A 22,297-nucleotide genomic window follows, 5' to 3' on the forward strand; every position below is an offset into this window, starting at 1 on the left:
GCATTGGAAAATATCGTCTGGTGTGACAAAGGCTGATATTTCTTTAGACAGGGGAGGTAAAGGAATTTTCCAGTATCCCTTTAAGAAATCTATTTTTATAAGAAACGTGGCATAGCCACTCTGTCAATAGTCTTCCAAGCGAGGAATTGGGTAGGAATATGTTTTTGTAACTGCATTAAACTTTCTGTAGTCTATGCAGAGTTTAGTTGAACCATCAGGTTTACACGCTATTGCCACTGGGGAGCTCAAGCTAATTTGACTGGGTTCATTCAAGTGGTTTTCTAACATGTATTGGATTTCTGCTTTTACCTGGGTCTGTTTATCTGGATTTAAGGGATAAGGATGCTGTTTTACAGATAGCCTCAGTCATCTCATTATCAAAAAGGAGGAGGTATTGGGTGTCTTGCAAAGCATTAAGGTAGATAAGTCCCCAGGGCCTGATGGGATCTATCCCAGAATAGTGAGGGAGGCAAGGGAAGAAATTGCTGGGGCCTTGACAGAATTCTTTGCATCCTCATTTGCTACAGGTGAGGTCCCATAGGACTGGAGAATAGCCAATGTTGTTCCTTTGTTTAAGACATGTAGCAAGGATAATCCAGGAAATTATAGGCCAGTGAGCTTTACGTCAGTGGCAGGAAATTATTAGAGAGGATTCTTCGGGACAGGATTTACTCCCATTTGGAAACAAGCGAACATATTAGCGAGAGGCAGCATGGTTTTGTGAAGGAGAGGTCGTGACTCACTAAGTTGATTGAGTTTTTGAGGAAGTGACGAAGATGATTGATGAAGAAAGGGCAATGGATCTTATCTATATGGACTTCAGTAAAGCCTTTGACAAGGTCCCTCATGGCAGACTGGTACAAAAGGTGAAGTCACACGGCTTCAGAGGTGAGCTGGCAAGATGGATACAGAACTGGCTTGGTCATAGAGGACAGAGGGTATCAGTGGAAGGGTGCTTTTCTGAATGGAGGGATGTGACTAGTGGTGTTCCGCAAGGATCAGTGCTGGGACCTTTGCTGTTTGTAGTATAAAGAAATGATTTGGAGGAAAATGTAGCTTGTCTGATTAGCAAGTTTGTGGACGGCACAAAGATTGGTGGAGTTGCAGCTAGTGATGAGGATTGTCAGAGGATACAGCAGGATATAGATCGAATTAGAATTAGAATTAGAATTAGAACATTACAGCGCAGTACAGGCCCTTCGGCCCTCGATGTTGCGCCGACCTGTGAAACCATCTGACCTACACTATTCCATTTTCATCCATGTGTCTATCCAATGTCCACTTAAATGCCCTTAAAGTTGGCGAATCTACTACTGCTGCAGGCAGGGCGTTCTACGCCCTTACTACTCTCTGAGTTAAGAAACTACCTCTCACATCTGTCCTATATCTATCACCCCTCAACTTGAAGCTATGTCCCCTCGTGTTTGCCATCACCATCCGAGGAAAAAGACGCTCACTATCCACCCTATCTAACCCTCTGATTATCTTATATGTCTCTATTAAGTCACCTCTCCTCCTCCTTCTCTCCAACGAAAACAACCTCAAGTCCCTCAGCCTTTCCTCGTAAGACCTTCCCTCCATACCAGGCAACATCCTAGTAAATCTCCTCTGCACCCTTTCCATAGCTTCCACATCCTTCCTATAATGCGGTGACCAGAACTGCACGCAATACTCCAGGTGCGGTCTCACCAGAGTTTTGTACAGCTGCAGCATGACCTCGTGGCTCCGAAACTCGACCCCCCTACTAATAAAAGCTAACACACCATATGCCTTCTTAACAGCCCTATTAACCTGGTTAGCAACCTTCAGGGATTTATGCACCTGGACACCAAGATCTCTCTGTTCATCTACACTACCAAGAATCTTCCCATTAGCCCAGTACTCTGCATTCCTGTTACTCCTTCCAAAGTGAATCACCTCACACTTTTCCGCATTAAACTCCATTTGCCATCTCTCAGCCCAGCTCTGCAGCCTATCTATGTCTCTCTGTACCCGACAACATCCTTCGGCACTATCCACAACTCCACCGACCTTAGTGTCATCTGCAAATTTACTAACCCACCCTTCTACACCCTCTTCCAGGTCATTTATAAAAATGACAAACAGCAGTGGCCCCAAAACAGATCCTTGCGGTACACCACTAGTAACTATACTCCAGGATGAACATTTGCCATCAACCACCACCCTCTGTCTTCTTTCAGCTAGCCAATTTCTGATCCAAAGTTCTAAATCACCTTCAACCCCATACTTCCGTATTTTCTGCAATAGCCTACCGTGGGGAACCTTATCAAACGCCTTACTTAAATCCATATACACCACATCCACTGCTTTACCCTCATCCACCTGTTTGGTCACCTTCTCGAAAAACTCAATAAGGTTTGTGAGGCACGACCTACCCTTCACAAAACCGTGCTGACTATCTCTCATGTACTTCATCTTTTCAAGATGATTATAAATCCTATCTCTTATAACTTTTTCCAACATTTTACCCACAACCGAAGTAAGGCTCACAGGTCTATAATTACCAGGGCTGTCTCTACTCCCCTTCTTGAACAAGGGGACAACATTTGCAATCCTCCAGTCTTCCGGCACTATTCCTGTCGACAATGACGACATAAAGATCAAGGACAAAGGCTCTGCAATCTCCTCCCTAGCTTCCCAGAGAATCCTAGGATAAATCCCATCTGGCCCAGGGGATTTATCTATTTTCACACTTTCCAAAATTGCTAACACCTCCTCCTTGTGAACCTCAATCCCATCTAGCCTCGTAGCCTGAATCTCAGTATTCTCAACAACATTTTCTTTCTCTACTGTAAATACTGATGCAAAATATTCATTTAACACTTCCCCTATCTCCTCTGATTCCACACACAACTTCCCACTACTATCCTTGATTGGCCCTAATCTAACTCTAGTCATTCTTTTATTCCTGATATACCTATAGAAAGCCTTAGGGTTTTACCTGATCCGATCCACCAATGACTTCTCGTGTCCTCTCCTTGCTCTTCTTAGCTCTCCCTTTAGATCCTTCCTGGCTAGCTTGTAGCTCTCAAGCGCCCTAACTGAGCCTTCACGTCTCATCCTAACATAAGCCTTCTTCTTCCTCTTGACAAGCTCTTCAACTTCTTTAGTAAACCACGGCTCCCTTGCACGACAACTTCCTCCCTGCCTCACAGGTACATACTTATCAAGGACACGCAGTAGCTGCTCCTTGAATAAGCTCCACATTTCGATTGTTCCCAACTCCTGCAGTTTCCTTCCCCATCCTACGCATCCTAAATCTTGCCTAATCGCATCATAATTTCCTTTCCCCCAGTTATAATTCTTGCCCTGCGGTATATACCTGTCCCTGCCCATCGCTAAGGTAAACCTAACCGAATTGTGATCACTATCACCAAAGTGCTCACCTACATCTAAATCTAACACCTGGCCGGGTTCATTTCCCAGTACCAAATCCAATGTGGCATCGCCCCTGGTTGGCCTGTCTACATCGGTTGGAGACTTGGGCGCAGAAATGGCAAATGGAGTTTAATCCGGACATATGTGAGGTAATGCATTTTGGGAGGCCTAATGCAGGTGGGAGGTATACAGTAAATGGCAGAACCCTTAGGAATATTGACAGGCAGAGAGATCTGGGCGTACAGATCCACAGATCACTGAAAGTGGCAACGCAGGTGGATAAGGTAGTCAGGAAGGCATACGGCATGCTTGTCTTCATCGGTCGGGGCATAGAGTATAAAAATTGGCAGGTCATGCTGCAGTTGTACAGAACTTTAGTGAGGCCACACTTAGAATATTGCGTGCAATTCTGGTCGCCACACTACCAGAAGGACATCGAGGCTTTGGAGAGGGTACAGAAGAGGTTTACCAGGATGTTGCCTGGTCTGGAGGGCATTAGCTATGAGGAGAGGTTGGATAAACTCGGATTGTTTTCACTGGAATGACGGAGGTGGAGGAGCGACTTGATAGAGGTTTACAGAGTTATGAGCGGCATGGACAGAGTGGATAGGCAGAAGCTTTTTCCCAGGGTGGAAGAGTCAGTTAGTAGGGGACATAGATTTAAGGTGAGAGGGGCAAAGTTTAGAGGGGATGTGTGAGGCAGGTTCTTTACACAGAGGGTGGGTTCTGCCTGGAACTTGCTGCCGAGGGAGGTGGTGGAAGCAGGTACAATAGCGACGTTTAAGATGCATCTTGACAAATACATGAATAGGATGGGAATAGAGGAATACGGTCCCTGGAAGTGCAGAAGGTTTTAGTTTAAGCAGGCATCAAGATTGGCGTAGGGTTCGAGGGCCGAATGGCCTATTCCTGTGCTGTACTGTTCTTTGTTCTTTGTTCTTATTCTACATCCACATCATGTATGACGAAGGTTGCTTACCCTGGCTTGTCCCTCCAAACTTTTTAAATGAGTTGTCTCGTTATTTCTTCTTGTTGTTCTGCATCTAAATATGTAAGCATAGAATCCAATCTCCCTAAAAATTCAGTATTAGCTAACTGGTAGTAGGAGGTTAAATTTGAGAATAGTTTAGGCCTCCTACTGCCTCATCATCATTATCCCTTTCATCCTTCACTGTCCCTATTACCTGAGATAACAGTTCTTGCTTAACCTTACCCCGGCAATGATATTGTTTGAACATATTCATGTGACACAGCCGATTCTTTTTCTGGCAATCTTTGCCGTAAATCAAATAATTTACGTTCCCAATTCTCTTGGCCACTCCATATGGACCACTGAAGCACGCTTTCAGTTGTTCACCCTGTAAAGGCAGAAATACTAACACCTCATCCCTGGTTGAAATGTTCAAGTCTTGGCATATTTGCCTGCCTATTTCTTCATGGCTGTTTGGGAAGCTTTAAACCACTTTGTAAGCTCTCCCGAGCCGTTGCCAGAACACCGATACATAATTTAGCACAGATGATTCATCTCTCTGTTCCTAAAGACTTTCTTAGTTAGTTTTAGATACTCTTCTCTCATGTACATGATCTAATTCAAAAGGACTTAAACTCGTAGATTAATTATGTGACTCCCCAGTGGCTAACAGAAGAAATTCTGGTCTTTATATCAATCATGGGAATATTCATGACAGTATGCCCTGATCATTGTTTTGAGGGTCTGATGGTACCTTTCTGAAGTTCTTTATATCCCTGGGTGGTATGTGAAAGATTGTCACTGTGTTATCCCGAAATTACCCATAACTTCCTGAAAACATTTTGACGTAAAATTGGAACCTTTATCCGACTGAATCTCAATTAATAATCCATATCTAATGAAGAACTGGGTTAACTTCTCTGCCACTACATTAACAGAAATGTTCCTCAAGGCATAGGCCTTTAGGAACCGAGTAGCCATAACCTTGATAGTGAGTCTATATTGGTGTCCCGCTTTTTCTTTTTGGTAAAGGTCCTACACAGTCGACTAACACTGTATTAAGTCATTCCCCAAAAACTGGTATGGGAATTAGAGATGCCAGTTTGTGGTTTTTCCACAATCTGGCGCATATGGCACGTTTTACAAAACTGCACTACGTCCTTGGAAAGATCTGAATAGTAAAAATGTTGACCTATATGTGATTGGTCTTCTGCTCCCCACATGTCCCACTATAGGAATTTCATGCACTATCCATAATAGGTCCCAGTGATACTTGGGCGGTACCACTATCTGGTGCACAATGGTTTATTATTCGTGTGCAGAACTGCAAAGAGATCTCCACTTCCTCATCAGAATGCAATTTTCAATATAATAGCCTTCCAGAAGTCCCTTTGCTTCAACTTTTGTTACAGCTGCTTGTGCCACTTTATTTCACTCTGGATTGGCTTGCTGAGCCTTGATCAGAGAAGACATATTAAACATATCTATTATCCAAATTATTCACTTACTTATTTAATATCCAAATTATTCGTTAATTTTGATTATCCAAGTCCCCAAACAAAGTTTCAGATCTTCGACTATCAGACTGTGATGCCAAGTGTGCCTCCAACAATGGAACAGATTTAGCCATTGCTCAGGTCACTACACATGGAGGAAATTGTCCTGGAACCTTTTGTTGCAAGTGTTCTGTCTCTTTAACTTCACTTGGATGTTTTGCAATTACTGGAGAAGGTACAACCATTCCTCCGGACAGATGATTCCCCAGGATTATAGCGACCCCGTCTACTGGCAAACTATGGAAAACTCCTACAGTTACCGTTCCAGACATTAAGTCACATTCTAGGTGTGCCCAACACAAAAGTACGTGTATATAATCCCCTCCAATATCATTCACTAAAACCTTGGAATTCAGTGCGCACTCTGGTGGAAAAATTATGCCTTTCCCCAGCAAAACTATTTGGGTGTCACCTGTATCCCTAAGTATAACTATATGTTTGCCTGCCTCACTTGAGGGATAAGGAATTAATTTTCCTTCTGACAAGAATTCCCTCTCACTCTCAGGTATCTTATTCACGACTCCTGCTCTTACAGAGGTGTTTGTTTTTGACCTTACAGCTGCAGTCAGAGTGACAACCTGAAATTTCCGCCAGAAAGCTTCAGTGCCCAACTCATAGACAGCGAGAATAGCCATTTCTGCGATTTCATAATGTGCAGAAGCCATCTCAGAAAGCATGGCATAAACTCCAGGAGCTCTTCCCACAAAGCTGCCTTGCATAAGCAGTGTGCAGCATTCCATCGGCCACTTCATCTTTCCAAAGTGAATGAAAAGTGCCTCCATGTCCCTTTCCTCAAACTTAGGGAGGGTTTTCAGGCCAGGGCCCTTTCTCTGCATTGTATTTGTGCACCTCAATAAGTCGCATGGCATAGATCCACAACTTCCAACATTCTGCACGGAGGTGCCCCACCTTGTGACGATGGTAGCACTTAGGCTTGCCCACCTCATTTCAACCCTCAGCTTCATCTGTTTTGGCCTGAGGAGGATATCCTGGTGTGTTCCCAGCTGCTCCTTCTTGTCTCCGGCTTCTTGCCTTCCTTTCACTCTCCCACCTTCTATCCTTCTCGCGTTTGTGGGAGTGATGGACAAAGGGTTTGGACTTATAAGCAACCAATAATCATCAGCAATTTCCCCTTTCTGTCTTTCTGTTTAAACCTTCTGGTTCTCTACATGAGTTCTAATGGAGAGAATGAATTTTTAAATTCTTCCAGGAGAATTAGTTCTCTAACGTTCTCATACGTGACCTCTACATTTAGTGCCCATATCCAATGATCAAAATTAATTTGCTTTACCTTCTCATATTCTATATATGTCTTCCCAGACAGCCTCCACAGGTTCTGAAATTTGTACCAGTCTGCTTCAGCGCCCAACTCCTATGCAGCAAGAATAGCTTTTTTTGCCATCCCATAATCTGCAGAAGCCTTCTCAGAAAACATGGCACAAGCTTCAGGAGCTTTGTCCATCAACCTGCTTTGCATAAGCAGTGTTCAGCTTTCCTTTGGCCATTTCATCTGTTTGGCTATCTTTTCAAAAGTAATGAAAAATGCCTCTGCGTCCCTTTCCTCAAATTTAGGGAGGGCTTGCACAAATGAAAACAGCTCTCCACTGGGTCATGGGCTGGATCAAGATCTCTCCTCACCAGAATTTTCTCAGAAATTAAGACCACCCCTTAGCTGTATCTTTCTAACTTCGAATTCCCTTCCTTCTCTTTTTCTTTGTAATGTTCTGTCTTTTCCCCTTTCCTGTCTTTCAAATACAAAATTCAAATACATTGTCAATTCTCTTTCAAGCTCATGTTTTTTCCCAATTATTTTTCCTGTTGAAGCTTATGTTTTACCATTTAGAATTCTTTTTACTTTGCTATGTCAAGTTCGAACTGCCTCATTTGTAACTGTATTTCAGCTGATTCAACTGCACGACCCTCTTGTTTGCCGTCTTCTCCTTCCAGTTGCATATGTTGTGTTATTACGTTAATTATGTCTGCTTTCTTAGCTGTTGTTTTTTTACTCTTTCACCAATAGTTCTACCAAATCCTTCCATTTAACCTTGGGTTAAGTTTGTCCAAATCACTCAGGGATACATCCTCCTTCCCCAGAAATGTCATGGCAATTGATGAAGCCAATCTGGTCGAGTAAACTTTAATCTACTGCACAATAAACCTGTTTTAATTCTTTTCCCCATTTCAATTATTATTAAACCACTTAGAGTTGCATGTTATCAGCGTTGGGTTATCCCACAACGACTCCCAATTATAAGTTATGTCTGAAGCGGATGGTGTGCACCGTTTTTCTAGTTCCACCTCTCTACAGATCACAACACATATTTATTTTTTTCCCAGTTACTTATCCGGTCAATGCTGTTTCTTCCAAAATAAAATACACCAATCAGGTTTCTTTAACAAATAGCAAAATTATCAGTTTATTATGAAACAACACATAGTGATGAAGCAAAGCTTTAACATACAGATTAAAATATAAAAGTTCCTTTTTCTACCTTAGCACCCCCGCTGCACTCATACTCACACTTACACACACAGGTTAACTGAAAAAAATATTTATTTTTTAGAGCTCACTTACAAATAAAAAATGAAAAGCATACTTTGATCATATGCTTGGGAACTGTTTAAGAACAAAGTGAAGATCTGGAAAGTTATCAGATGTCATTTGTTTTGGTTTGGCGTCCCAAATACACGTAGATGGCTGTCACTGGGGATCTTCCTAGAATAGTTCTTGTATGGCAATGTTGAACATCAGTTTGGGCAGGCTTTACAGAAAAAAATGCAGCAACAGTTTAACTCTGTTTCTTACACTTGCTTCTCAGAGATTCTCAAAGAGATGGAAAACTGGCAGACTTTTCAAAGAGCTTGAACAAAATGAGGTGCGGTCTGGAACCTTGAAAGTTTTCTCCAACTGTCGTTTTTAGACCCTGGTCCATATCCCAAGTGCCTGCCCAACGTGAACTAAAAATATCTCAGGAATCAAGCCTTCTGACCCCTATAAATCGTGACCTGTCACTTCTTTGTACACATCTTTCTCCAAATCAAGAAAGCCCCTGCTGGGTATTTATTTGAAAACAAGTGCATTCTATTAACTGTTTCTTTACAAGGTGAGTCGGAAAGACCTTCTGATGACCTTTTCTTTTTAAAATAACAGGATGTTCCAGCATTTGTGGAATATTTTCTTCAGTGTTAAAACCCAAGTCCTTCAAAAAAAAAGCAACAAAATGGAAGCACTTGTAACAACAATGATAGCAGTTCAAGACCGTTAATCACCAACATTTTCTCAAGGGCAGTTAGGGATGGACAATAAATATTGGCATTGCTAGCGATGCTAACATCCCAAGAATGAAGAGCAGAATTAATTAAATTACAATAAAAGTTAGTAGCTGTATAGGGTTCTCGCCCCACGTGACTCCTTATCCTGTGACATCACTTCGCGATATATACCCGCCTCTCGCCGCTGCTCCTCTCTTTTCTGTGCTTTGCTGCTCTGCTGCTCCCATTATTTCCCTTACTGTTTTTAAAGACTCCTCTGTTCTGCTGCGCTGCTCTGCCACTATGGGTGATACCCGCACATATGATGGCTCAGATAGGGAAGATGCAAAGAAGTCTAAGATGGTTTTGGAATCCATGTGGATCAATGCACCTGAATTACAAAATAGCGTTAGTGAGCTACAGACACAAGCCCAACATGGGTATATGATGTGGTGGAAATAACACAACCTCGATAAAGAAGGGAATCATTAGGAACTTAATATGCCTGGTTGGAAAGCATTCATGAAAGATCGGGAAGAGAGAAAAAAACAAGTGGGTTTGAGTGATAATATTGATCAAATAAATTGTTATATCTCAGGAGCAGGATTATGCAGTTAAGGGGTAAAATATAGAATATATCTGGTTTGAATTAAGAATTCCCATGTAAATTATAACGATATGCAATACTCATAATATGAAAACGCTACAAGTAAAGAGTGTTTTAATAATGATTTTTCAGAATAGTAGCATTTATTAAAGATAACAGTGAAATGGGTGTGTTGCTTAACAATGACATCGTAAATCATTCTCCACTTCCAGAAAGGGCGTGTACTTTTTAATCTTTGCTGCCAGAACAGAAAATGATGCTTCACAACTGTATGTTGTTAGTAAACGTAACAACACTTTAATTGCTTCTTTTACTAATTCTGGGTACTCTGCAGCAACAGATGACCAACCTAGGAAGCTATTTGTTCCTTAAACATAGTTCTCAGTGAACGATTAAAGAACAGTGCTATCAGCTCCTCTTCTGTTTTGTCACTTAGGCAGCAAGATGACTTTGCAAACATCATACATAGCTGTGCTTAAATTATCAAAGTAAACGCTAAAGCATTCTTTTGCATCCAGAAATTCAGTCAGTAGCAGGAACATATCTAACATTCCTGTGTTCAGTGTAACTTTTCAAAGCTCGGTTTTTTCCCTAAATGTTACAAGCTTATGATTCACTTTGTGTATAGTTGTATTGCCGCTTGTATTGATAAATTCAGTCTACCTAACAGGTTAAAATTGTCAGAAAGGCAGGCAACTTTCGCAATCTGAAATTGGTCACAGAAGTTTTCAGGTAATGCAGGATTGTACACGGAAATAAAGAAACCAGTAGCTCTTTATGAAGCTCAAACATACTTTCTAGGACACTGTTGCAAGAAAACCAATGTAGTTCAGTGTGAAATAATTTTTGATGTCCTGCACCCATTTCGGAACACAGCTTTGCAAAGAAACTTGAATTCATATGACTGGACTTCACAAAATGCACAATTGTCATAGTTGCATTTAACAGCATGTAAGTTGGTTTTCATACTTTTCTGAAGCAAGGGCTTGACGATGCAACATACAATTTGCTCTGATTACCAATGGGTTTATTGCCCTTATTCTTGTAACAGGATCACTCCTGTTGCCTGTCACAGCGACAGCAGCGTCTGTGCACACAGCAACATAGTTCTGCCACTTGGGTGATTCTGATTCAATGAAATTATGCAGTAACTTGAATATTCCCTCAGTCGTTGTTCATTCCGGTAACACCGGACAAAAAAGAAAATCTTCTAAAACTGCCCCAGGCAAACATAGCGAATGTAAATGAATAATTGCGCTGCACTTGCAGTTGTTTCATCGAGCTGAATTGCAACCTGGTCACATTAACAAAGCCTTTTTCTCAATTGTATTTAATATCTCTTGGACTTGCCTCTATTTTTCTCCCAACTGTGTCATTAGAAAATGGTATGCTCCTCAACCTTTGTGCTTGATCTTCACTCACTATCACTTTTGTACATTTTTGTAGCAGCACTTCCAATCAAATTCTGTCTGGTCGGCTGAGATTCTTGTTATTTTGCAACCTGAACCACTGTTAAGAAGGATGCTTTCAGGGTCTGAGCCACACCTAAAGGTATATTTCTCACTGAAGTTTTCTGATGACTGTATTTTTCTTTTTTTTTGTTCAAAGAAGTCTTTGGATTTATCTTTATATTACAAATGCTTTCTGGGAGATGCTGCTTTAGTTTTGCAGGGTGTTGGATAAAAGTTGTAAGTACAGAATACATTGTGGCCGTGCATCACTGAGCTCCATAAACCGAAATTCTATCTAACTGTCTTCATACTTTGCCTTCCTCGTTTCTTCCTTGCTCTTAGAATTAGCAGCGTCCATGGTTACAGCTGGAGCACTTGCAATGGCGGTATCAGGTACTTTGAAATACTTCTCCATTGTAAAGTAATTTACGCGCATAGCATCGTTAATCTACTTTTTAAGGGTGTCTGTTTTGTGCAGAAGCACACAGATTCCAGAATGGCAAAAATGTCTATTTGCTGTTAAGGTAATATAGATGCATATTTGCATTTGTTTTTGTTTGCTGTATGTGACAACTGTGATTTTCTGTAATGCATTATTTTGGAATTTGCAAACATTATAAACAAGAAGTAGATTTTACAGTTATAGTCAGTAACAGGGCTGGCCTTAGGAAAAATGGTTGTTGGAGGTCTATCATCTCAGCTCCAGGACATCTCTGCAGGAGTTCCTCAGGGTAGTGTCCTAGGCCCAACCGTATTCAGCTGTTTCATCAATGACCTTCCTTCAATCATAACGTCAGAAATGGGGATGTTTACTAATGATTGCACATCAGATACTGAAGCAGTCCGTGTAGAAATACAGCATGACCTGGACAATATCCAGTATAATATAATTAATATAAGTTGCCAGTAACATTCGCACCACACAAATGCCAGGCAATTACCATCTCCAACAAGAGAGAATCTAACCATCTCCCCTTGACATTCAATGGCATTGCCATCGCTGAATCCACCACCACCAACATCCTAGTGGTTGCAATTGACTAGTTACTGAACTGGAGTAGCCATATAAAAAATGCTACAGAAGCAGGTCAGAGGCTAGGAATCCTGCGATGTGTAACTCACCTACTGACTCCCCAAAGCCTGTCCACCATCTGCAAGGCACAAGTCAGGAGTGTGATGGAATACTCTCCACTTGCCTGGATGGGTGCAGCTCCAACAACACTCAAGAAGCTCGACACCATCGAGGACAAAGCAGCCCGCTTCATTGGTAACTCATCTACAAATATTTACTCCCTCCACCACCGACACACAGTGGCAGCAGTGTGTACCATCTACAAGATGCACTGCAGCGACACACCAATGTTACTTGGACAGCACCTTCCAAACCCGCGATCTCTACCAACTAGAAGGACTAGAAGCAACAAATGCATGGGACCACCACCACCTGCAAGTTCCCGTCCAAGTCACACACCATCCTGATTTGGAACTATATAGCCGTTTCTTCAAAGTCGCTGCGTCAAATTCTTGCAACTACATTCCTAACAGCAGGGTGTGCTGGACTGCAGCAGTTCAAGAAGGCAGCTCACCACCACCTTCTCAAGGGTAATTAGGGAGGACACAAAATGCTGACCTAGCCAGTGATGCCCACATCCCATGAATGAATAAAAAAAGAAAACATGAACTTGGGCACACAGGGACTAATTCCGAAATTTGCTGATTTCACCATTCTCTGAAATATAAGAAGGAATGTAACAAACTTCAGCACGGCAGCAATAGACCAGTGGAATATGCACATGATAGATGAAATTTAACACAGAGAAATATGAAGCATTTTTGTAGGAAGAATGAGGAAAGGTAATATAAACCAAATTATACAATTTTAAAGCAGTGCAGTAAAAGGCAGCTGGGATATACGTGCACAAATGTTCGAAAGTGTCAGAGCAACTTTGAAAGGCTGCTAAAAAGCATGTGGGAAACTTAGCATAGTAATAATGCCACTGGACTAATAATCCAGAGGTCCAGGCAATGTCATGGGGACAGAGGATCAAATTCCACCATGGTAGTTGATGGAGCTTAAATTGAATTACTAAATTCAATTAATTAATACAAAATCTGGAATTGAAAGGTAGTCTCAGTAATGGTCCCATGAAGCTATCGTTGATGGTCATAAAAGCCCATCTGGTTCACTAATGTCCTTTAGAGAGGGAAATTTGCTGTCCTTATCTGATCTGACCTACATGTGGCTCTGGACCCCCTCAGTAATGTGGTTGAGTTTTAACTGTCCTCTGAAATGGCCTCGCAAGCCACTCTGTCGTCAAGGGCAATTGTAGATTGATAACAAATTCTAGCTTTGCCAGCGACGCCCTCCTCCCCCCACACCCTCCCTCCAACACCCCCCCCCCCACCCGCCCCACACACACAAAGAATACAAAAATGCGCTTGCATATTAACCATGCAATGATCACTTAGAAAATGACTCAGGGATGTTATGGAGTATTTCGCTGTCACAGAGGCATTAGTATTCACTCGGGATATTCATTAATTTCCCGAAGGCAGCCTCAATTACAAATCGTAAAACAAAGCTCCCTATTGAGATTATCTCTTTCGACATTTTAAATTCAATGCTCCAGCAATTCATGTCTTGTTCCTATATAAAGATCATAACCAATATCTTTACCGTATTGCAAGGCAATTGTTAATAATTAGCTTCATTACAGCGATGTTTCAGCTTATTTTGGGAGTGCTATTGATGATGCCTTTTGCATGGGGGTCAGATGAGCTAACCTGCACCCTTCGGAAACGATTCCATCTATCCAACATATCGAAGGATGGGGATGTTGTGCTTGGAGGGTTGTTTACTCTGCACTGGGACACGTTTGAGCAGATTAAGTCATTTCGAAAACCACCAGAAGAAACCAAATGTGGACGGTCAGTTCAACTCTGCATATGAACGTTCATAGCTTCCCTGAACGTTTTACTGAAAATCATGTTCGCACATATATTCATATATGCATCCATTGTGAGTGACATTTTGCGACATTAGTTTCTTTTATATTGTATTCAGGTTCAGGTTGTCAACTACTCTGAACTGCTATATCGTTTAAAATTTACAATGAGTGCAGGCTTTCGAACAAGCAATTGTACTGCACAAAAATAGAAGCCAAAACTTAATACAACATCGTCACTAATAAATCCAAGAAAAAAATACCTAGAGAATGGATATATTGTGGATCTCGCTGTTCTTTGATTTACAAATATTGTTCGGTATTATGACGTTCTCTAAATGCCATCTGTGTTTGCCCCTCAGTTTCAGATTAAAGGTTTTTCGCCGTGCGCAGGCCATGCTTTATGCAATAGAGGAAATAAACAAGGATGCGACACTTCTCCCCAACATTACTTTGGGCTACAGACTTTACGATGACTGCGCGTCCTCAAAGATTGCAACAAAAGTCGCTCTGGCTCTCGTTAATGGGCAGGAAGAAGCATATGTGGATCGAGTCTGCAACGGGTCTCTCAATGTCGCTGGTATTGTTGGTGGCGAGGGATCCTCAGCATCTATAGCAGTGGCAAGAATAATCGGTCTATTTAAAATACCAATGGTGAGATTCGGTGAAATTACTGCAGTCACTATCAAACAAATTGAACCAATTAATTACTAGACATATACCTCGGAGTATATTTAAAGTACAGACCTGGCTCAGTGGTATTACTCTCGCCTCTAAATATGCTTACTTCACCTGCATGCAAATGATCTCCTTAATTGTTCCGTATTTCATTGATTACAGGTTAGTTACTTTTCCACGTGTGTATGTCTCAGTAATAGGAACGAATATCCAACTTTTTATAGAACAATACCAAGTGACTACCATCAATCCAAGGCATTGGTTCAACTTGTTAAGAGGTTTGGATGGACTTGGATTGGAACCATTAGCAGCAACAATGACTATGGCAAGTCGGGAACGAAAGCGTTTATTGAAACTGCCGTGAGTTTCGGCATTTGCATTGCCTTCTCTGAATCGTTTTCTCGAACCGATCCTGCAGAAAAAATTACGCGAATTGTCAACGTGATAAAAGCGTCAACTACAAAAGTCGTGCTGGCTTTTGCTCCATCGGGGGAAATGCGCGTTTTATTTGGAGAGATTTTACGGCAGAACCTCACTGGAATACAATGGATAGGAAGTGAAGGTTGGATTACAGCAGATATTATTGCTCCAGAAAAAAGATCGATATTCCTTACTGGGGCAATCGGAACTGCGGTGCCTGCGGTAGAAGTTCCAGGACTGCGGGACTTCCTGCTCAGGGTTCATCCTTCTATGTTCCCTGGTGATAATGTAGTAAAAGAGTTTTGGGAAACGACATTCGGATGCTCTCTAATATTGGATAACACTACAAGCCGAGTAGGATCTTCTCAGCTCCCTCAGTGTACTGGAAATGAAAGTTTGCATGAAATACACAACGTCTATACTGACCCGACTGTGGACGCAAGTTCCTACAATGTATATAAAGCAGTTTATACCTTCGCACATGCACTGCACAACATATATTCATGTGAAAATGGCAAAGGACCTTTGAGAAATAATACATGTGCATATGTGACAGATTTTCAGCCGTGGCAGGTAGGTCATATAACATAAAATAAAAGCAAAATACTGCGGATGCTGGAAATCTGAAATAAAAACAAGAAATGCTGGAACCACTCAGCAGGTCTGGCAGCATCTGTGAAAAGAGAAGCAGAGTTAACGTTTAGGGTCAGTGACCCTTCTTCGGAACTGAGAAATATCAGAAAAGTCACAGGTTATAAGCAAGGTCATATAACCTATTTAGTTCAATTCACTTTACTTGCAAAATCAAGGGGAAAAACCGTGAAGTAATGTTTTGGAAATATTGATTGATTAATGTATGAAAAGTAGCTTTGGTTATATGTAAGGTTCATGACGAAATTTGTCGCATTGTTTTCTAAAGCTTCTCCATTCCATGAAGTCCGTACACTTCACAACGAAAACTGGCGAGCAGGTGTATTTTGATGATAATGGCAATCCAGTAGCCGGGTACGACTTTGTAAATTGGCAAATGAGTATAAACGGCGCTATTGAAGTGAAGATAGTTGGACATTATAATGGGTCAGCACCGCCGGGGAAAGAACTGGTGTTGAATCCGAAGCACATTGTTTGGAGCGGTGGTGGCCAGGAGGTATGTCTGCCAATTGAAAATTCGTGTAATTTTATTGCATATCATAATTACTCATGCTTCATTATTTTATTTGCCAATACCATTCTGACCAGATAAAAATAATGACTATGAATAGGTAGAGCCCAAGGAAACTGATAGCTAGGCCCAGTTTGCAGCCGCTTACAAAGTGTCTCGGCATGTACTAATTTAATATGTTTTGACTGCAAATTTGCCAGATTCTGCCAAGGGCTAAACCCAATGGTAACGAGTGGAACGCTATGGAGAGTGAAATCTGGTGGGGTGAAAAACCACTGTTGCACACGACCCGTCAGTTTTCCAATTGGTGGGTGAGGTGAAATTGCACTCGGCCGAGGGAGGATAGATCAATTTTTCAAAGCATCATTTGATAAAATTTCACAGAAGAAAGTTGGAGCTATTAAGACGCATTATGCAAAAGATAAACGGGTAATATGGTAGAAAAAAGGTTGAAGTTTAGAAAACTGACAGTTGGAGTAAATGGATGCTTTTTCCCTGATTGGCAAGATTATAGTTCGCTGCGTGTTCCACAGATGTGTGCCTTTTTCTCCAGATGCGTTGAGGCCACCGTTACATTCTGAGGTATTGCCTATTTCCCCCTTTAATTTTGGTGGATAAGAAAATCTCACACTGGTAAAACCAGGTGCCTAAAGCCCCGAACTGGTATCAAAATGTGTTGACAACATCAGATCTATGGGAATAATAGACTCGGAAGATTTCAAGAGCCTGCAAGATGACAGATTCGGGTCTTGGGCAAATATGTGTGAAGAGTAGTTCAACTTAAAAATTAAACTCAAGCTAACACGTCACCAAGAGCACATCATTCACCTCCTCATGGCGCACCCGGAACGGCACAGCAAAATAATTGTTTTTGAAGTTTATTCCTTGTTGTTTAGCAAATATTTGACGGGCAGCAATATTCGCCAAGCAATATTGGAGAGAAATGAGCAGTTAATCTCTTTCTGAGGATATTAGTTGCGTGGCGAATGTTGGAAAGTGGCCAGGGTGAGCTCCCTTGGCTTTCATAAAGTTGGAGGATTCAAGTGAGTAAATCATTGCACTTAAATATGAAGATCTCAGAATACAATTTAACCTTAATTGTATAGCTGTACTTTGCCGATGAAGACACACAGTTACGAATAAATGCATTTGCAGTATACGTATCAACAGTAAAAGGTAGATAATCTATCGTTTCCTTCATTGAAGATCCCCCATGCAGTGTGTTCCGAAAGTTGTTATCCTGGAACAAGAAAAACGGCGAGAAAAGGACAACCTGTCTGTTGCTTTGACTGCACTGCCTGTGCGGATGGGGAAATTAGTAACACTACAGGTGAGTCGAAATATAGATTTTCCTTTAATATGCATGTTTCAGCAAGTGTCTGCAGTGATATCTGAAATGAAATTCTTATTTTAATTATTTTCTTCTTTTCTCTTAGATTCCACAGACTGCATCAAATGTCCTTTCCTTTACTGGTCCAATGATGAGAATGATCAATGCACACCCAAGAAAATAGAATATCTGGCTTTTACAGAAATCCTGGGAATTGTTCTGGTGACTCTTGCATTGATTGGAGTGTGCATGGCTATCAATATAATTGTTCTTTTCTTTCGATATCGAGAAACACCTCTTGTCAAAGCGAACAATTCCGAACTGAGCTTCCTCCTTCTTTTCGCATTAATATGCTGTTTTTTGTGCTCAGTTACATTCATTGGCGAACCCTCTGACTGGTCTTGTATGTTGCGACACACAGCGTTCGGTGTTACATTTGTCCTTTGTATTTCCTGCGTTTTGGTTAAAACCATTCTCGTGCTGATGGCATTTAAGGCCACGCATCCCAGCAGTAACAGGATGAAATGGTTTGGTCAAAAACAGCAGCGTCTAAGTGTTTTCCTACTGACATTCGTTCAGGGTTTAATATGTGCCCTTTGGTTGATCATTGCCCCGCCATTTCCTATGAAGAACACAAACTATTACAGGGAAATTATTATTTTAGAATGTGATGCGGGATCTTCAGCAGCTTTCTTTTCTGTATCAGGTTATATCGCTTTGTTATCGTGCGTATGTTTTGTTTTGGCTTTTCTCGCCCGGAAGCTGCCAGATAACTTCAACGAAGCGAAATGTATCACTTTCAGCATGCTGATCTTTTGTGCTGTTTGGGTAACTTTTATTCCGGCTTCTGTGAGTTCTCCTGGGAAATACACTGTAGCGGTGGAAGTGTTTGCGATTCTGGCCTCCAGTTTCGGATTGCTGCTCTGCATCTTTGCTCCAAAGTGTTACATTATCATGATAACTCCGGAGAAAAATACAAAGAAGAATCTAATGGGTAAAGTGATTGAAAAGCGGCTTTAAAGAACGATAACACCCGCTCGTATGAATCTTCACTGGCACGAAATATGTCCTTCGAAGGATTTGTATAGCAATTAGCTCATATCCTACAAATAGATTCATCTATCAAGCTCAAGTATATGTTTATAAGTTAGTCCTTTATTGTATCATAATGTGCTCGAAGCATCGACTTTAAATTGTAGAATTAAAAATTTGACATGCAATTATTAAACATATTAGGTTCAATATCGTGTGGTTTCTCTACTTATTAGCCCGTAGTACTGGCAGTAGTTCTGTTGATGTCCCGTTCTTTCATGCATTGTGGCGACGTCTTTTTTTCTCGCACCTGAAACTGTACGATGTTCCTTTCAATGCCATTGGTTCCAATATGGACCACGACTTTTGGCAGTTCCCCAGCAGAGTGCACTGCATCCGCTCAGTGATGTCTTTTTAACCTGGCAGCAGGAGTGCAACGAACTCACGCCTGTCGTTGCCGATCCCCCTGTTTACCGAATCTCCTATAACATCGATATTTTTAAAAGTTCTTGTGCCTCTTGTGCAGCTAAGTTTTCTCAAATTGACTGCAATCCCGCGAGGTATCATCATCCTGACTGGTATTCAACACTGACAACTTGTGAGTGTTACAGTCCCAGGGAATTCTTGCACTGCCTGACAGTTCGTCCGAGTTTGCCTCGTGTTCACCCACTCCCTCTGTTCCCGAACGGTGTAACCGCGTGTTCTCGACCTCCAGAAAACGTAGCTTCTGTATGCACTTGGCGACGTCATCCGCTTTACAAGCTCTGAAACTCTGAGCTTGAGCTGGAACATTTGGCAGAACCTCTTGCATCTGTCGTTTTCAAGAATGTAAAAATATTTCCTGCAGTTTTCACATGACACTGGATGTCAATGGGACGGTCCTCGGCTGTCCTGCCATGTCAGTTAAGTTATACAAAACTGTTGGTTGAGCTTAAAGACAATTTAACTGTTTAGCTGACATCAAAACATTAACCACTATTCTCATAATCTGATTGGACATAGTCAACATGGATTTATGAATGGGAAATTATGTTAGATGAACCTGTTGGAGTTTTGTGATGTTGCTAACAGAATTGATAAAGGGGAATCGGTGAACGTGGTATATTTGGATTTTCAGAAGGCTTTTGATAAAGTTCCCCACAGGAGATTGGTTAGCAAAATTAAAGCACATGGTATAGGAGATAATAGATGGGCATACAATAAGGATTGGCCAACAGGCAGAAAGCAGAGAGTAGGAATAAATGGGTCATTCTCACATTGGCAGGCTGTGACTCATGGGGTAGCACAGGGATCAGTGCTTGGGCCCCAGCTGTTCACAATATAAGTCAATGATTTGGATGTGGGGACCAAATGTAGTATTTCCAAGTTTGTGGAAGACACAAAACAAGCGAGGAATGTGTGTTGTGAGGAAGATTGTGCAGCTTTTCCAGGAGCACAGGCATTGCGAGCGAGGAGTGAACAGCTGGGAAGTCAATTTCTTCGGGAGTTTCGGTGGAGCAGGGACTGCTGGGTAAGTAGAAACCTATATATTTGGGCTGTGTAAATTCTCTTACCTTTTCGTTGTGCAGCTTTCCCAGGAGCACAGGCATTGCGAGCGAGGAGTGAACAGCTGGGAAGTCAATTTCATCGGGAGTTTCGGTGGAGCAGGGACTGCTGGGTAAGTAGAAACCTATATATTTGGGCTGTGTAAATTCTCTTACCTTTTCGTTGTGCACCTTTCCCAGGAGCACAGGCATTGCGAGCGAGGAGTGAACAGCTGGGAAGTCAATTTCATCGGGAGTTTCGGTGGAGCAGGGACTGCTGGGTAAGTAGAAACCTATATATTTGGGCTGTGTAAATTCTCTTACCTTTTCGTTGTGCAGCTTTCCCAGGAGCACAGGCATTGCGAGCGAGGAGTGAACAGCTGGGAAGTCAATCTCATCGGGAGTTTCGGTGGAGCAGGGACTGCTGGGTAAGTAGAAACCTATATATTTGGGCTGTGTAAATTCTCTTACCTTTTCATTGTGCACCTTTCCCAGGAGCACAGGCATTGCGAGCGAGGAGTGAACAGCTGGGAAGTCAATCTCATCGGGAGTTTCGGTGGAGCAGGGACTGCTGGGTAAGTAGAAACCTATATATTTGGGCTGTGTAAATTCTCTTACCTTTTCGTTGTGCAGCTTTTCCAGGAGCACAGGCATTGCGAGCGAGGAGTGAACAGCTGGGAAGTCAATTTCATCGGGAGTTTCGGTGGAGCAGGGACTGCTGGGTAAGTAGAAACCTATATATTTGGGCTGTGTAAATTCTCTTACCTTTTCGTTGTGCAGCTTTCCCAGGAGCACAGGCATTGCGAGCGAGGAATGAACAGCTGGGAAGTCAATTTCATCGGGAGTTTCGGTGGAGCAGGGACTGCTGGGTAAGTAGAAACCTATATATTTGGGCTGTGTAAATTCTCTTACCTTTTCGTTGTGCACCTTTCCCAGGAGCACAGGCATTGCGAGCGAGGAGTGAACAGCTGGGAAGTCAATTTCATCGGGAGTTTCGGTGGAGCAGGGACTGCTGGGTAAGTAGAAACCTATATATTTGGGCTGTGTAAATTCTCTTACCTTTTCGTTGTGCAGCTTTCCCAGGAGCACAGGCATTGCGAGCGAGGAGTGAACAGCTGGGAAGTCAATTTCATCGGGAGTTTCGGTGGAGCAGGGACTGCTGGGTAAGTAGAAACCTATATATTTGGGCTGTTACTGAACCCGAGAGACTACTCATGTAGTGTCTCCCACCCGCCCTCCTCCTCTTACCAAAAAAAAAGGACTCGGTTGTGTGTTGCTAAGGTAAGGCTTTTGCTATTTCTCTTCTTATTTTATCTTGTGATTGGTTAAAAACTTGGGACTTTAGAATAGTGGGAATGGAGGTTAAGGCAGTTGAATGTTCCTCCTGCAGAATGTGGGAGGTAAGGGTCGCCAAGGGTGTCCCTGCTGACTGCATCTGCGGGAAGTGCACCCAGCTCCAGCTCCTCGAGGACTGCGTTAGGGAAGTGGAGCTGGAGCTGGAGGAACTTCGGATCATTCGGGAGGCGGAGGGGATTATTGAGAGGAGTTATCGGGAGGCAGTCACACCTCAGGTAAAAGAAGAAGGTAGATGGGTTACCGTCAGGGGAAGGAGAGGGAACCAGCAGGCAGTGCAGGGATCCCCTGTGGCCGTTTCCCTCAACAACAGATATACCGTTTTGGATACTGTTGGGGGAGACGACTTACCAGGGGTAGGCAATGGGATACAGGTCTCTGGCGCAGAGTCTGTCCCTATTGCTCAGAAGGGAAGGGGTAAGAGGAGCAGAGCATTAGTCATTGGGGACTCCATAGCTAGGGGAACAGATAGGAGGTTTTGTGGGAACGAGAGAGACGCACGGTTGGTGTGTTGCCTCCCAGGTGCCAGGGTACGTGATGTCTCGGATCGTGTTTTTGGGATCCTCAAGGGGGAGGGGGAGCAGCCCCAAGTCATGGTACACATAGGCTCCAACGACAT

General features: G+C 42.3%; 1 protein-coding gene across 1 annotated transcript; it reads left to right on the plus strand.

Moving 5' to 3' along the window:
- Positions 1-14,008: 14,008 nt before the first annotated feature.
- LOC137374967 (extracellular calcium-sensing receptor-like) lies at positions 14,009-18,790 on the plus strand. The gene is made up of 6 exons (XM_068041582.1): positions 14,009-14,163; positions 14,543-14,834; positions 15,021-15,851; positions 16,198-16,425; positions 17,647-17,770; positions 17,877-18,790. Exons 2-6 carry the CDS (start codon positions 14,577-14,579, stop codon positions 18,788-18,790), a joined length of 2,355 nt encoding a protein of 784 aa, XP_067897683.1. The 5' UTR covers positions 14,009-14,163; positions 14,543-14,576.
- Positions 18,791-22,297: the final 3,507 nt, after the last annotated feature.

This window comes from Heterodontus francisci, chromosome 11 (genome assembly GCF_036365525.1).
Source record: "Heterodontus francisci isolate sHetFra1 chromosome 11, sHetFra1.hap1, whole genome shotgun sequence".
Taxonomy (NCBI): Eukaryota; Metazoa; Chordata; class Chondrichthyes; order Heterodontiformes; family Heterodontidae; genus Heterodontus; species Heterodontus francisci.